Source organism: Lipophrys pholis (genome assembly GCF_963383615.2).
Source record: "Lipophrys pholis genome assembly, chromosome: 11".
NCBI lineage: Eukaryota > Metazoa > Chordata > Actinopteri > Blenniiformes > Blenniidae > Lipophrys > Lipophrys pholis.
In genome coordinates this window covers 455,557-473,099 of record NC_137631.1, presented here as the reverse complement: position 1 = coordinate 473,099, position 17,543 = coordinate 455,557, and the positions used below count along the sequence as shown (strand labels likewise).

The window sequence follows — 17,543 nt, the reverse complement described above, 5'->3', positions numbered from 1 at the left end:
GACGTAATAATAATGTGACGGCGGCGCAGGTTAGTGACGTCAGTCGTGGTGAAAAAACTACAAATCTTCGAAAAGTGACTACAAAAAGGTGATTTCTACCACGTTCCCCTGAGGTTCTAACCTGTGATCTAATATCTCAGGTTTGAATGTAAATGAAAGGAAAAGAGGAACTAAAGGGAAACGGCTGGCAGGTGAATAAAGAACCAATCAGAGTGAGAACAGGCTGCACTACAACTGGACTTTACTGTGTTGGTTCTACAACATTCAGAACATTCCTAGTTGGGATCTGGGTTCTAGAAGATCTGCTCCTTTTTCAGTCATCCTGAGTTTCCCTGAACGCTCCGATCAGCGGGTTCCTTTAAATGTTGTCGCTGCAAGGAATTGTGGGGGAACATGAGCAGGTCTCCTCTGGTAAAGGAACCGTCAGTGGTTCCTAGGCTAAAGGAGGTAGGAGGGACTAGTACCCTGCGGCTAACCGGAAGCTAACGCTAACGGCACTTCCGGTCCTTACAGTAAAACACCGGAAGTACAGAAACCTGCTCTGCTGAAAAATAGACAATTTTTAAAACGGGAAGTGAAATCCGCTTTAGTTTGGATTAAATATAAACGTGGCACAAGCATCAATAAATATGTTTTCAATGGATTAGCCAGATGTGAGGATAAAACTGAAGCCTGACATTAATTAACTCACATTAAAACTGTAGTTTTCTTCTCTGGTACTGCAACAATAAAACAGTTCAACGTGAGAACTGAAAATTCCCATGTGGCACGAATAAAGTCTTAATAATAATAATAATTAATAATAATAATAAATAATTAATAATAATTAATAATAATAATATTAATTAATTAATAATAATTAATAAATAATTAATAATAATATTAATTAATTAATAATAATTAATAAATAATTAATAATAATAATATTAATTAATTAATTAATAATAATTAATAAATAATTAATAATAATAGGGAAATAATGTGAAACAACCTCTCTGATTTCTCTTCAGGCCAATTTGACGATTTGTGTCCGGCCTTCACGGTTTGCTGCTGATGCTCCTCCACCTCCTCCACCCCTTCACCTCCTCCACCCCTTCACCTCCTCCACCCCTTCACCTCCTCCACCCCCTTCACCTCCTCCTCCACCCCCTTCACCTCCTCCTCCACCCCCTCCTCCTCCTCCACCTGCAATAAGGCTGCCACTTTTGTTCCTCGTCTCTCAAATCCAAGTGTTTCATGCCTGCTGCTCTCGACCAAACAAATTAATAATCAGGAAAAGCCGTTAGTCTCACTGAAAAGAGGAGTTACTGTTATATTATTCAGTTTTATGGAACCCAGATGCAGGGAGGACCTGGATCTCTTCACCGGCCCAGATGCAGGGAGGACCTGGATCTCTTCACCGGCCCAGATGCAGGGAGGACCTGGATCTCTTCACCGGCCCAGATGGGACCAGGATAGTTTCTCATTTCTTTAGAACACAAAGCTCATCTCAACCAGCAGCCATCAGAAACTGTAATCAGTTACTTTTTGAGTGACACATCCTCCGGTGTAGTTGGTAAGAGTTTTTATTGGTATGTATTTACATAGGATTACAACAGAGCTGTGATCCATGGTACACACTGTATACTGAGAAGAACAACACTTTGCATAAGACAGGATTGATTGTGTCGGACGCAGCTGCCACACTTTGGACCTTTGGTTCCACAGACGAGAGGAAGTCTTTCTTCATTCTCTCTCTCAAGTGTTGCATAGATGAGAAAAGAAACAGGGGGGGGGGGGTAAAAGGTACATTCACTGTCTGGGGGTAGTGTGTGTGTGTGTGTGTGTGTGTGTGGTGGGGGTCCTCGGGTTTAGTGCGTGAAGCAAAGAGATGGACGGGCTGCAGGCTGTAATCAGATTACACCCTCAGAGTAACGACCTTGACCAAGTGATGAAAGTGAAAACTCCCATAAAGCAGAACCGGTTGAGAAAATAGAAGAAGTCACTTTTCTTCTCTTAGTTTTTCAACTCAAGCTGCAATTTTGGAAAAGTTATTGACTTATTTTCTTCTAAAAACATAAAAGTAAAAAATAAAAAAGCATTTTAGAGTCTTTTGGTTCTTTTTACACAATTTTTGTTTTCTTCTATATTCTCATGAACTTAAAGATATTTTAGTTTAACAGAATATTGGTAAAAAGAAGCAGGTCTTTTTATTCAGTAACAGTTTTATCACTCGTTTACCAGTTTTCTTTTCTTCCTGTTCTTTGTTAAAAATTCTTTAAAAGACTCATGAGGTTGATGTGAATCTGTTCTTTTCTTCTTCCTCCTCAGTTCTCTTCCTAAATCTGCTCAGTTAATGTTTCCATGGCGACGGGCGATTTCAGATTGTTAAACAATCTCCAAAGTGAGTGAAGGACATGAAGTACAGGGTCACGGAGACGAGGTACTTCATCTCGCCCTCCTCATGTTTCAGTGTCTAAAACAATGGAAGCTTTGTCCCCAACAGGGACAACGTCTGGAGCGGCACCATGCTGCTCCTCAACGCTGCAGCACAACGCTGCTCCTCAACGCTGCTCCTCAACGCTGCAGCAGCACAACGCTGCTCCTCAACGCTGCAGCACAACGCTGCTCCTCAACGCTGCTCCTCAACGCTGCAGCAGCACAACGCTGCTCCTCAACGCTGCAGCACAACGCTGCTCCTCAACGCTGCTCCTCAACGCTGCAGCAGCACAACGCTGCTCCTCAACGCTGCAGCAGCACAACGCTGCACATCGCCGCAGCAGCAGCACAACGCCGCAGCAGCACAACGCTGCTCCTCAACGCTGCAGCACAACGCTGCAGCACAACGCCGCTCCTCAACGCTGCAGCACAACGCCGCTCCTCAACGCTGCAGCACAACGCCGCTCCTCAACGCTGCAGCACAACGCCGCTCCTCAACGCTGCAGCACAACGCTGCTCCTCAACGCTGCAGCACAACGCTGCTCCTCAACGCTGCAGCACAACGCTGCAGCACAACGCCGCTCCTCAACGCCGCTGCAGCACAATGCCGCTCCTCAACGCTGCAGCACAACGCCACTCCTCAACGCTGCAGCACAACGCTGCTCCTCAACGCCGCAGCAGCACAACGCCGCAGCAGCACAACGCCGCAGCAGCAGCACAACGCCGCTGTTGTTCAAAGTTTTGGACAAAAGTTTGATTTCTTGAAATGTTGGACATTCAATGTTTTTTGTTATTCTAAACAGGAATAACCAGAAAATCGGTCACGTCTAATTAACAGTTTTGTCTTATATTGAAAATTTGCTAAACGAGGAAAAAAATAATAGAAACTAATTTTTTTTTTAATTTGTGAAAAAAGGCCACATTTGCTGGATTCTGACCACAGAAAGAAGGTAAACATGAAGAAAAACCATGAAATGAATGAAAACAACAAAGAGAGGAAAAGGACAGTGAAGACAGTGTCTCAGGTTTTCTGGAAACTGTCTCACTCTGGTTCTCAATCTGAATTCGACGCCTCAGTTTTCACCCGTTGAAACACTTTGGGGGAGTTTTCACACTGGTTTGTTGCATTTGAAGTAAAATATGATTTCCTGTCGTTTAAAGTACAAAATGCAGATTTTTTTTTTTCATTTTTTTAGCAGAAGACGTGCAAATAGTTTCAACATTCAAAAGGTAACAGTCAGGAAGTCAGGCGATAAGACATCGGTCTAGTTATGAGTTGTAATACCACTTTGAACCACAGGGTGGTGCAGTGAGTCAGTCTGTCTAATCTGTCCTCCGTTCAGCCAAAGAAGCATCAACACGATACACGACAAACCCGTCTGAAGGTTTAACTACCGAAGGAACTCACTGCTGCCACCCAGTGCACAGACGTGGTACTGCACACATCTTACAAACTGCATCTTTCAAGACCGCGGAAATCAAAGATGTGGAATATAAAGTTTCCCGTTTATGAGACAGAATAAAGAGGAAGATGACTGTTGTGTGTGTGTGTGTGTGTGTGTGTTATTATAGTAGCAAACAGACTGTGTGTGACTCTTGGTTGTGTGTCCACAGATTGCCGCTGGGTTTGAAGGGTTTGTTTTACCCTGGATGTGGACTGGCAGGTTCACTGCGTCTCATTAGCTGGCCTTCGTGCTCATAGCACTGATAGCATGATCGGAACAGGACGAGACCTGACAGGACACAAGCGAGCCTGCAAGACCAGACTGAGGGATAAAACCCTGACGTGGCAGAAGATATCACACACACACACACACACACACACACACACACACACACACACACACACACACACACACACACACACACACACACACACACACACACACACACACACACACACACACACACACACACACACACACACACACACACACACACACACACACACACACACACACACACACACACACACACACGTCCATTTCCATGGAAGCGTTCGTCACTGAAAACGATGCAGTTAGCATGTTGGGCCACTAGTGGGGGCTGTTTTTGTAATGAAACCACAATGGAAGCGGACGTTCTAGTGGACAGACCAACTTGGAGGAAACATCGTTCTGATTGGCTGTACTGAGCATGTGCAGAACCAGTAGTTGCTGCGTTCTGGAGCCGTATTGTTTTCAGTGAGTCTGAGCACCGTCGTTGCGTAAACGGAGCCTGAAAACGCAACAGGAAGTTTTGCGTTTCCGTGTGAACGGACCCGGAGCTGGCGGGCGGGGAGAGAAGCCACCAGGAGATCAACGGTTAGAAAACCAACACAGTAAGAGGATTTTACACTGGAGGAGTAATACTACTGCTTGTGCAGGTCTGAAGCATAAAAAATAGAGTAACATTTTGAAAGAGTCTTTGACTACATGTAACAAGGCACAGTCGGCGATCCTGACTACAACAGGAGGTTTCTGGGCGGAGGTGCAGGCACACTAACTATGGCGCCGACAGGAAGCTGCAGCGTCCACAACGTCCACAACGTCCACAACGTCCACAACGTCTTCACTCTCTGCCCTGTCCCACTGCTCCACAATAAAACCGACACGAACAAATGTCGTGAGAAGTGGGTAAGAAGGCCGTTCAGGAATGACAGGCAGAGTAGAGGAAGGGAGTGTTTTACTAGTCTGAGCGAAAAAGAACCAGAAGTGAAAAAAGCCCTTTGCTGCGACCGCAGAGCCGCTGCCGTCGTTCAGTCACACACAACGTCCCGTCACACTAACAGAAAGAAACGGTGCGTTCATTCAGCTGGGAAATCGCAAAGTTACCAGCTGGGAAAGTCCCGTTTCCCATTAAGGAGTGTTCAACTTCCTCACCATCAATACTTCATCCTTGTGTATTAATATACACAATATTGATGTATTGATCTCTAAGAACACAGGAAGTGGTTAATATTACTCACCTTCAACACGTACGTAAATACTGCGGTTAGCTCTGTAGCTAGTGGGCTACATGCTAGGCTAATCAGTTACTTTCACTTTGAGTACTACAGAGTACATTGTCAGGAAATACTGTTTCCTGGCTGAGAGTCATGAATAAATGAGAGAGAAGGATGTTGGGGCGATTCCTCACATCCCTTTGTACTTTCAGAATAAAACGTCATAACAACCGATACGTGAGGTGAAAACTACCTGAACACATTTTAGAGCGGCGTTTACTTCAAAACAGACTTCAGGCTGAATCCCGCCTCTGACCAATGCGTCACTTGAAACTTCCCACTTTCCTGGTGGGAAATTCCCACTTTCCAGGCGTGGAGCTCCGAGTGTGAGATGAATGTTCAGTGAAGCTTTGCAGCGGATCAGTTCCAGAACACGTCAGGTTCATCCGGGTTTGACTTTCCACTAAAAAAGTAGCAGCTTTCTAATTTCCCAGTTGGCCTTGAACGCACCGGCATTAGAACCCCGACCAGGTGGAACGTTACCAGATTAACAGCGACTTTTCGCTCCTCACTTCCTTTGGACCTGCAGGAAAAGCTGGAAGACAAGGCACCGGTCGAGACAATCTCCTGGGTTATGTTTTGCCCTGCAGCGCTCCCTCAGGCCCCTGCTTCAGCCGGGAATGGAAATAAGGAAAAAAAAACAACAAAAAAAAAACCAACAAGATAAAAGAAGAATTAGAAAAAGAAGAACATCCTCCGGGTGCTGCTGTTTCACGTCAGGAGGCCCATCCTGGTGAGTTTGGCCGACAGGAAGGAGTGAAGGACGAAGACTACCGGCTTCGGACCGGAGTGGAGGTCAAACACCTGGACGGAGGAAGGAAGGACGGATGAGTTCCACTTCGATTAAACCAGATTTACCATCCTGTCGTTGAATCTTCTCAGACCTCTCAGCCTCCCATCCTCCATTCGTTACTGGATTCAAACAAACTGAGTTCTTCTCACCATTTCCCCCTCCGGACCGCCAAAGTCAAGGTACAGGTTGCGTATCCCGTCGTCGGCAGACACTTTGAGTTTCTCGTAGGGGTATCTGAAGAGTATGGCGCCCCCTGCAGGGTCGACCGGGTCCCGGGTCACGGTGAAGCCTTTCTCGTAGTGTAGCGTCAGCCGGACGTCCTGCCGGTTCAAGGTGCAGCCTGGAGGAGAGTCACAGAGCTGACTGGTGATACGAGACCAACGACCGACGGTCGGTCGACCGACGGCAGCAGAGCAGGCGTGAAACACGACGCGCCCGTCAAACAAACCAAGACAAGTTGAACAATTCAAACTTTTCCAAACAGAATTCCTGAAGAGCAGCGACACCGACACAGCTGAGACTCAGCGACGCTGCCATGAACGCTAACTAGCATTAGCCTAAAAGCCACGCTGGAAAAAAACACCCAGAATGCAGCAGGTTGGTTTTCTGGAACATTTCACTGTATTTATAAGGTTTCATTAAAATCAGCGCTATGTTGAGATTTGAGTCATTTTTGGGTCTAATTGTTTTAAACCTCTGAAGTTTAAATTGAAAGGTTTTATTTCTCTTTTAGCGACTCGATCAACATGAAGCGCGACTGTTTGTGTCCAAACAAGTCTTAGCATTTCTAAAGTCCAAAACAAGAAAGAAAACATCCAGAATGACCGTCGGAGGAGTTTTTAACCTGGTCTAAAACTAGTCCCAAACCTAAACGTGGTCTAAAGAAATTCTTGACTAGAAAAGGAAACCGTCTAAAACCAACTCCAGAAATCTCAGGCTGGTCTAAACCCGCTGCAGAACCAAAACATCGACAAACATTAGAAACAGTGAAAACAGTCCAACCAGGTAACTCCAGGTTTAGTTAGACTGAGTCTGTAAACAGTCCCAGGCTGGTTCTACACCCGGTCGGAAACTAAAACCAGAAACTAACAAAAGTACCAGACCCTGGAGGACACGCCCACTCTCAGGCCGCAGAGTCCAGGAACACTCAGGTCTGGTTCCAATAACCCGAGAGCGGACAAAGCCCCGCCCAGTTTGATCCCTGGTGTCGCCTCAAGGGGGCCCCGGACCCCAGGCTGGACCCACTGATTCTCCAGAACTTGGAGTGTAGGGCTGCAGCACCGAGACAAATGTCGTAGAACCAGGATTGTAGAGCTGCAGCACCTAGAAAAATGACCTCGAACCAGGATTGTAGAGCTGCAGCACCTAGACAACTGATTTCGAACCAGGATTGTAGAGCTGCAACACCTAGACAAATGTCCTAGAACCAGGATTGTAGAGCTGCAGCACCTAGACAACTATCCTCGAAGCAGGATTGTAGAACTGCAACACCTAGACAAATGTCGTAGAACCAGGATTGTAGAGCTGCAACACCTAGACAAATGTTCTAGAACCAGGATTGTAGAGCTGCAGCACCTAGACAACTGATTTCGAACCAGGATTGTAGAGCTGCAACACCTAGACAAATGTCCTAGAACCAGGATTGTAGAGCTGCAGCACCTAGACAACTGATTTCGAACTAGGATTGTAGAGCTGCAACACCTAGACAAATGACCTAGAACCCGGATTGTAGAGCTGCAACACCGAGACAACTATCCTAGAAGCAGGATTGTAGAGCTGCAACACCTAGACAAATGACCTAGAACCAGGATTGTAGAGCTGCAGCACCTAGACAACTTTCCTCGAAGCAGGATTGTAGAACTGCAACACCTAGACAAATGTCCTAGAACCAGGATTGTAGAGCTGCAGCACCTGGGCAGGTGTCTCCGCTTTAAAAAGAAGTGGACTGGGCCAGCCTGGTGCTCCTCTGTGAGGTCATTTGATCTGAAAGCACTTCCATGTGTATTACTGTAACCCCAGAGGGGTGTGTGTGTGTGTGTGTGTGTGTGTGTGTGTGTGTGTGTGTGTGTGTGTGTGTCAGAGCCAGCTATTGTTCCTCAGAGAGAGGAAACCTTCCCCTCTGCTCCTACTTCTGCTTCCCCTCTCTGCCAAACTGATCTGAAAGAAAACCAAACTTCACCATGAGGAAGTTTAGTCTGGACGACAACAGAGCGACAGACAAAACCAACGTATATAAAACCGTGGAAGGTTACGGAGGAAAGATAAACGTACGCACGCAGATGAACGATCGAGGAGGTAACGGTACCGGCTAAAGGCTTGAAGGTGAAGCGACACATTCGTGTAACTTTCTGTAAGATTTCTTTAGTTACATGTTGAAACTGCTGTATATAACATCCAGATTATAGAGCATCAGCATCTAGATTATAGAGCACCAACATCCAGATTATAGAGCAGCAACATCTAGATTATAGAGCATCAACATTTAGATTAGAGTGCACCAACATCTAGATTATAGAGCATCAATATGTAGATCACCAGCACCCTATTATAGAGCACCAATATGTAGATTATAGAGCGTCTTCCTCCTCTAACATCAGATTATAGAGCGTCTTCCTCCTCTAACATCAGGTTATAGAGCACCTCCCCCTCTAACATCAGGTCATAGAGCACCCCCTCCTCTAACATCAGGTTATAGAGCACCTCCCCCTCTAACATCAGGTTAAAGAGCACCTCCCTCTCTAACATCAGGTTATAGAGCACCTCCCCCTCTAACATCAGGTTATAGAGCACCTCCCCCTCTAACATCAGGTCATCGAGCACCTCCTCCTCTAACATCAGGTTATAGAGCACCTCCCCCTCTAACATCAGGTCATAGAGCACCTCCTCCTCTAACATCAGGTTATAGAGCACCTCCTCCTCTAACATCAGGTCATAGAGCACCTCCTCCTCTAACATCAGGTTATAGAGCACCCCCTCTAACATCAGGTCATAGAGCACCTTCTCCTCTAACATCAGGTTATAGAGCACCCCCTCTAACATCAGGTTATAGAGCACCTCCCCCTCTAACATCAGGTCATAGAGCACCTCCTCCTCTAACATCAGGTTATAGAGCACCCCCTCTAACATCAGGTTATAGAGCACCTCCCCCCTAACATCAGGTCATAGAGCACCTCCTCCTCTAACATCAGGTTATAGAGCACCTCCTCCTCTAACATCAGGTTATAGAGCACCTCCTCCTCTAACATCAGGTCATAGAGCACCTCCTCCTCTAACATCAGGTTATAGAGCACCCCCTCTAACATCAGGTCATAGAGCACCTTCTCCTCTAACATCAGGTTATAGAGCACCCCCTCTAACATCAGGTTATAGAGCACCTCCCCCTCTAACATCAGGTCATAGAGCACCTCCTCCTCTAACATCAGGTTATAGAGCACCCCCTCTAACATCAGGTTATAGAGCACCTCCCCCCTAACATCAGGTCATAGAGCACCTCCTCCTCTAACATCAGGTTATAGAGCACCTCCTCCTCTAACATCAGGTTATAGAGCACCTCCCCCTCTAACATCAGGTCATAGAGCACCTCCTCTTCTAACATCAGGTTATAGAGCACCTCCCCCTCTAACATCAGGTCATAGAGCACCTTCTCCTCTAACATCAGGTTATAGAGCACCTCCTCCTCTAACATCAGGTTATAGAGCACCCCCTCTAACATCAGGTTATAGAGCACCTCCCCCTCTAACATCAGGTCATAGAGCACCTCCTCCTCTAACATCAGGTTATAGAGCACCCCCTCTAACATCAGGTCATAGAGCACCTCCTCCTCTAACATCAGGTTATAGAGCACCTCCTCCTCTAACATCAGGTTATAGAGCACCTCCCCCTCTAACATCAGGTCATAGAGCACCTCCTCTTCTAACATCAGGTTATAGAGCACCTCCCCCTCTAACATCAGGTCATAGAGCACCTCCTCCTCTAACATCAGGTTATAGAGCACCTCCTCCTCTAACATCAGGTTATAGAGCACCTCCCCCTCTAACATCAGGTCATAGAGCACCTCCTCCTCTAACATCAGGTTATAGAGCACCTCCCCCTCTAACATCAGGTTATAGAGCACCTCCCCCTCTAACATCAGGTCATAGAGCACCTCCCCCTCTAACATCAGGTCATAGAGCACCTCCTCCTCCAACATCAGGTTATAGAGCACCTCCTCCTCTAACATCAGGTTATAGAGCACCTCCCCTCTAACATCAGGTTATAGAGCATCAACATCTAGATTATAGAGCATCAATATGTAGATCACCAGCACCCTATTATAGAGCACCAATATGTAGATTATAGAGCGTCTTCCTCCTCTAACATCAGATTATAGAGCGTCTTCCTCCTCTAACATCAGGTTATAGAGCACCTCCCCCTCTAACATCAGGTCATAGAGCACCTCCTCCTCTAACATCAGGTTATAGAGCACCTCCCCCTCTAACATCAGGTTAAAGAGCACCTCCCTCTCTAACATCAGGTTATAGAGCATCTCCCCCTCTAACATCAGGTTATAGAGCACCTCCCCCTCTAACATCAGGTCATAGAGCACCTCCTCCTCTAACATCAGGTCATAGAGCACCTCCTCCTCTAACATCAGGTTATAGAGCACCTCCCCCTCTAACACCAGGTTATAGAGCACCTCCCCCTCTAACATCAGGTTATAGAGCACCTCCCCCTCTAACATCAGGTTATAGAGCACCTCCCCCTCTAACATCAGGTTATAGAGCACCTCCCCCTCTAACATCAGGTCATAGAGCACCTCCCCCTCTAACATCAGGTCATAGAGCACCTCCTCCTCTAACATCAGGTTATAGAGCACCTCCCCCTCTAACATCAGGTCATAGAGCACCTCCCCCTCTAACATCAGGTTATAGAGCACCTCCCCCTCTAACATCAGGTTATAGAGCACCTCCCTCTCTAACATCAGGTTATAGAGCACCTCCCTCTCTAACATCAGGTTATAGAGCACCTCCCCCTCTAACATCAGGTCATAGAGCACCTCCCCCTCTAACATCAGGTTATAGAGCACCTCCTCCTCTAACATCAGGTTATAGAGCACCTCCCCCTCTAACATCAGGTTATAGAGCACCTCCCCCTCTAACATCAGGTTATAGAGCACCTCCCTCTCTAACATCAGGTTATAGAGCACCTCCCCCTCTAACATCAGGTCATAGAGCACCTCCCCCTCTAACATCAGGTCATAGAGCACCTCCCCCTCTAACATCAGGTTATAGAGCACCTCCCCCTCCAACATCAGGTTATAGAGCATCTTCCTCCTCTAACGCTCACCGATGGAGACCTCCTTGATGAGCTCGGCGGCAGCGTGCGCTCCCTGCACCAGAGCTCGGGTCCAGGAGGACAGGTCCCAGTGGGTCTCCACCCGGAAGATGTGGGACTCGATGCCTCGGCCGGTGCCGGTCCTCGTGGCGAAGGCCAGGTCGGAGCCCTGAGCCGGAGAACCCCGGGCGCTGCCTGAGTGGACCAGCCTGCACAGAGAACCGAACACACGTGTTGAATAGAGCGACCACCCAAAGACGGCGCAGGAGGAAGTTAGAAGCGTTTTCACTTGGGTCGTACCTCGGGCCTTAAAGTACACGTTCGTATTCTACCCCTTCCTCACTACTTACTGTGTTTGACTTCCAAAATAAATTCAATTGATTTGATAGACATTTAAATCTCATTTCAAGACTAGAGCTACACTCGGTAGAGCGCAGGTCTTCACCAACGCCACATTTGTTTGTGGAACTGAGTTAGCATCGGTAGCATGTTAGCTGTTAGCTCATATCAATGCCAACTAGCCTGTCAGGTAGCTACATCACCGTGAAGCACTGAGCAGGGAGCGTCTCCATGGCAACAGATGCTGATCTTTGATCTCCTCCGTGAGGAGCCTCTCTCATCCACTTTGTTATTTATTCAGAAACATTTAGTCGTTAATGTCCAAAGATCTAATGGATTAATCCTTGATGATTCAAATCATCTAGGAAGATTTCATGGAATTTGGGTGAGAAGTTTTTGTAAAAAGTTGGTAACAGACCGACCGACCGACCGACCGACCGACCGACCGACCGACCGACCGACCGACCGACCGACATACAGACATACATACAGACATACATACAGACATACATACAAAAACATAACCTTCTCCCAACGTTGGTGACGGTAATAAGCTTTTCTGCCGTTACATTTGGAGCGGACATGAGGGAGTTACTAATGTAACTGGACTTTTGCACTGTGTGCACAAGAAAGAAACACAAATGGCCGCGGTAAGTGTCCACAGCTTTTCAAGAGATAGCAAAAGAAGGATGGATTGAAGTGTTCTGCGCTGTTCTAAAGATATCATGAGCAGAAAAAAGGATTATTAAGCTGCGATTGAAACAAAACATGCAGCTAAAATCACACATTTGACATCTTCTGCTGAATCGTACACTTACTAAACAAATAAATCAAAACGTCTTTAATTATATGTAAAGAGTTCGTGAAATGTGTGTATTTCATGAGGAGAGCAGGGTGCAGCTGTACCTGGTGGCCAGCAGGGGGTGTGTGAGCAGCGGCATGGACCAGGACTCCCGGCTCCACGGCACCGATTCAAACAGCAGGATGTCCTTCTCCGTCAGCGCCATCACCACCGGCCGGTACTGCTGCCGCCCACCTTCCAGCTGCACCTGAAGCAGAGCGGCGGGGGGGAGGGGCTAATGTCACCACGGAGAGCGTTCGGTTAAAGCTCGCCACCTTACTGCTAATTAGCGTTAGCTTTCAGTCAAGCGTCACTCTGGTTCCGACAGGCTTGTAGTAACATTCTGATGACATGAAGAAAAACACCACTGACACACAGGAAGCTGCTGAAAAGGGAAGCTAGGTGCTAATTAAGCGTGCTAATGCTAATCCCAGTTCCTGCAGATCCAGGATAATGCTGAAGTGGGACATATTTCATGATGCTGTCAGAAAGACTGAGGCCCTGTTCACACAACGCTTCGGGTGGAAAACGGTTTGCGCCTTCGTTTAAGAAAAGCTTTGTGTTTACATGGGAACATTTTGAAAACAGTGTCGGTTTCCATGGCAACGACAGAAATGCTGAAAACGATGTAGTTAGCGTGCCAGGCCACGAGTTGGCGCTGTTGTTGTTGGCGCTCTGGAGGAACCATTATTCTTACCGTGGTGCACTTGCGAAGTAGCAGCGTTTCAGAAAAGTTTCCCCCGTTTCCACGGAGACGAAACGTTTTGAAAAAGCTGTGTGTTCAGTGGCTCTGAGCGTCGTCGTCGTGGAAACGGAAGCACAAGACGCAACAAACGTTTTCCATTTTCACTTGAAAATGGGTTCCGAGTTATTTCAGGAGTGACGAGCAGCTCCAGCAAACAGGAGGTTAGTGATAATGCAACAGCGAATGCTAAAGCTAACAGTCTGCTCATGAGCAGGATAAAGAGTCTGTCTGATTAAAGACGTGACGTTATGCTGAAACCTGAAGACGATGGGATTAAGATTAGAAATGTATGCATGATGTCATTTGAGAGACTTCAGCTCGTTTTAGAAACAGAGCGCCACGCTTTCACCATCGCTGAACCCGGCCGGCGCTGAGAAGGCGGTGGACTCGGCAGGAAGTCGCACAACGGAAACCTTTTGTCTGTTTCCTGGCGAAGCCGTGTGTCCAAACGTTGAGTGCGACCTGGAGTGACCTCTGGAAACCAGATTAATCTGAACAGCAGGTTTTTTATTTCTGGGACTGAGAAGTGAAACTCGTCCTGGTTTCAGAGGCTGAGTCATGAAAACAGGAAGTTCCTGTGCGCTGCAGGTATGAGGTCAGAGCAGAAGAGTGTGTGTGTGTGTGTGTGTGTGTGTGTGTGTGTGTGTGTGTGTGTGTGTGTGTGTGTGTGTGCTGGAGGAGGGAGTATCAGCGCTGAGATGAAAGACATGAAAGGAAACGGAAACACAACCTCTGATGCTATTGGCCTCTGACTGACAGTCCTGAAACACCAAACCTGAGCAGATGATCAAGTTTGGAAACGTTTCCTCAGTTCTTCTGACGGCAACATGGAAGCTGGCCAACATTAGCATTAGCATTAGCGTGCTTAAATAAAGGTTAGCTTCCTGGCACACACAACATTTTAAAGAAGTACCTGGTAACTGTAATCAGATTATAGAGCATTTCCCTCCTCTAACATCCAGATTATAGAGCATCGTCCCCCTCCAACATCAGATTATAGAACACCTTCCTCATTTAACATCAGATTATAGAGCACCTTCCTCCTCTAACATCAGATTATAGAGCACCTTCCTCCTCTAACATCAGATTATAGGCCATCTTGCTCCACTAACATCCAGATTATAGAGCATCTTCCTCCCTCTGATGTAATGTCAGCATTAACCCAACTGTTGCTTTCCCAGGTAACGACTAATTTTCTGACTTGGCTAGTGAAGTAATTACTACTCCTTGAAGTGATCGCAGTAACTAGTAACTAGTAACTAGTAAGTAGAGCGTGTGGGGGAGGCACCTGTTCGGCGAGCCAGCCGATGAGTTTGAGGTGTGGGTGTGTGGAGGCGGAGGAGGAGGTGCCCAGGTAGGCGTTGATGTGAGCGAGCGTCTGTGGCAGCAGGGCGGCGATGTTGGTGTGCACGGCGGTGAACCAGGAGTTGGCGGTGGCGCCGTCCTTACAGCGCAGCACCGCGGTGTGATGGCCGTCTGGGGAGTGGAGCTCCAGCAGTCTGAGGGCGGAAACACCAGGACCACACACACGTCAACGTCACTAACAGCTTAGGTCGCCATGGCAACGTCAGACCGTCAAGACAGACAGACAGACAGACAGACAGACAGACAGACACCTGTTCTCCAGGTCGGGCATGGTGAGGTTCCTGCTGATGAAGCACATCTTCAGGCTGATGACTTTGCGGTCTTTGGACGAGGAGCCGCTGTGATTGGTGGAGCCCGAGTCCTCGCTGCTGGAGCTGGGCGCCTCCCAGGGCAGGTCGGCCACCAGCGACGGCTTCTTGAAGAGCGGCGACACCTCGCGGATGTACTTCACTGTGGAGGAGAGAACATGAGAACACATGATTCTGCTGGAACGTTCAGTCTGATCAGGGGACATTTTAGAGACGAGCTGCGTCTCCTCACAAACTATTGACTGATGTTCTTAACCTGCCGTTTCCCCACTGGTTTCATCAACACTGCCCCCATTACCTCGACAGTAAAAGTACATGGATCTTCTCTCTGACATGCGGTTTGTTCAAACATCACAGATGGACACGCCCACCACAGCACAGCAGAAGCAGCCCTTCAAAATAAAACCACGGTGCAAAAGGTTTGGATTCTGGAAAGTGTTTTTAAACTGACATGAAAACTTTATTTGAAAAACTTCCTGGCAGACAAAACTCCAGGACTCCCTCCTGGGTCCTGTCCAGGACCCCCTCCACAAACACTCCAGGACTCCCTCCAGGACTCCCTCCAAGACCCCCTCCAGGACCCCCTCCACAAACACTCCAGGACTCCCTCCAGGACTCCCTCCAAGACCCCCTCCAGGACCCCCTCCACAAACACTCCAGGACCCCCTCCAGGACCCCCTCCAGGACCTCCATTTGTAAAAAACACTTTCTGAGCCAATTCATGACATTTTGTGTTTGACTTTCTCAACAATCAGCCTCAATCGCCAACGAAGGTTTTGTTTTCGTCTGCGTACGTTTATTAATCGGTTTGTCTGTACGCAGCCAACATGCCGTCGATGCTAACTCGGTTCCACAAACAAACGTGGCGTTGGAGAAGGTCCGCGCTCTACCGAGTGTAGTTCTAGTTTACATCGTTTCTGAAACGTTGCCGTGGAAATGCGGAACTTTTCCAGAACCAAATTGCAAAAACGGATCGTTTTCACTGTGAACGTGTGTAAACGGAGCCTCGGTGTAATCTGGTATCGATGACGCGTCCCCGCTGTACATCAGGTTGACAGCAGAGGGCGGTGTTGGGTCGCTGATCACATCGTTTCACCTTGTTTACCAGCGGCGCAGCCAGGACCGCCGCTCGGCGCTTATCTGACCTCTGCTGGACGTTTCCAACATGGAGGAAGTGATTCTGCAGCAACGTGAAGGAAACTGGAAAATATGGAAACCAACAGTTGTACTGTCACACGTGGATTCCAGGTTTTACTTCCAGGGTCATCAGCTTCATAAAGTACTTTGGTTTCTACAGTAGCATCGATCAATCGTTTCATTTGATCATTTTTTGTCTTGTGTACATTTTATTTTTGCATTTTTAAAAATAGTTCCTAATCTTATCAAATTTACAAGCCTTTGAACCAACTTTATATTTATTTATTTAAATTTCCTAGTTTATTTGAACCATTTCACCGTTAGTTTCAATAGAAAATGTGCCTTATTGTGAAGGAATCGTTGTTTGTCTACGTGGAAACGTCGCGTAAATGATGATCTTTATTAAGGGTTAGTGTTTTATTGGTAGTTTTAATTACCTTGACATCATAACTCCGTTTGATATATTATCATTTCATCATAAAAAAAATAAAAAAATCAAACAGTCGTGATTTTAGCTTCCTTGAAGACTAAAATAACAGTTAAAAGAGAAAAAGTTACTGATGATAGACGAGTAAATCAGCCTTTAAAAATAAGAGCAGAAAATGAAAGCAGCTATTTGTTTTCATCCGTCTCGACTGGACGAAGGTTAAACTCCCAACTAACAAGAGCAAATGCTCTCATTGCTTTTGGCTATTTACATGTAATCTGATTACAAACTAGACATTGTAAAATGAGTCTTTGAAAGTGTCGACATGCAGGAAGTACGAGTTTATTCTCAAATCTTAACTCTTTCAAAAGTCATTTAACAAGAAGAAAAGAACAAACAGTATGTGTCGCGTTCTAGAACCGTCACTGGCTGCTTTGCTCAAGAGTTACTGGGAACAAGGACGTTTCAAAGTGAGAGGAGAGACGAGGGGCGGAGGAGTAGAACGATGTTCTTGCTGCAGTGAACTTGGTTGTGTAACTTCTTGGCTCCGCAGACGACGGAACATCTGCTTCTCTTCACTCTGTTTTCTTTCTTTCTTTCTTTCCTTCAGTCTGAACGACGCAGCAGAAATCAGATCCGTGGTGGAGAACCCAGAAATCAGATCCAAGGTGGAGAACCCAGAAATCAGATCCAAGGTGGAGAACCCAGAAATCAGATCCATGGTGGAGAACCCAGAAATCAGATCCGTGGTGGAGAACCCAGAAATCAGAACCATGGTGGAGAACCCAGGAATCAGAACCTTGGTGGAGAACCCAGAAATCAGAACCATGGTGGAGAACCCAGAAATCAGATCCGTGGTGGAGAACCCAGAAAT

General features: G+C 46.9%; 1 protein-coding gene across 1 annotated transcript in view; it reads right to left on the bottom strand.

Annotated features, from left to right (window-relative positions):
- Positions 1-1,549: 1,549 nt before the first annotated feature.
- Positions 1,550-17,543, bottom strand: part of sntb2 (syntrophin, beta 2) — a 27,440-nt gene continuing 11,446 nt past the window's right edge. The window contains exons 2-7 of the mRNA XM_080475256.1: positions 15,049-15,247; positions 14,721-14,931; positions 12,753-12,895; positions 11,520-11,716; positions 6,344-6,534; positions 1,550-6,205 (exon numbers count right to left, since the gene is read on the bottom strand). Coding sequence (XP_080331382.1) covers positions 6,113-6,205; positions 6,344-6,534; positions 11,520-11,716; positions 12,753-12,895; positions 14,721-14,931; positions 15,049-15,247 — 1,034 coding nt within the window. The 3' untranslated portion in view covers positions 1,550-6,112. The remainder of the gene's footprint in view (positions 6,206-6,343; positions 6,535-11,519; positions 11,717-12,752; positions 12,896-14,720; positions 14,932-15,048; positions 15,248-17,543) is intronic.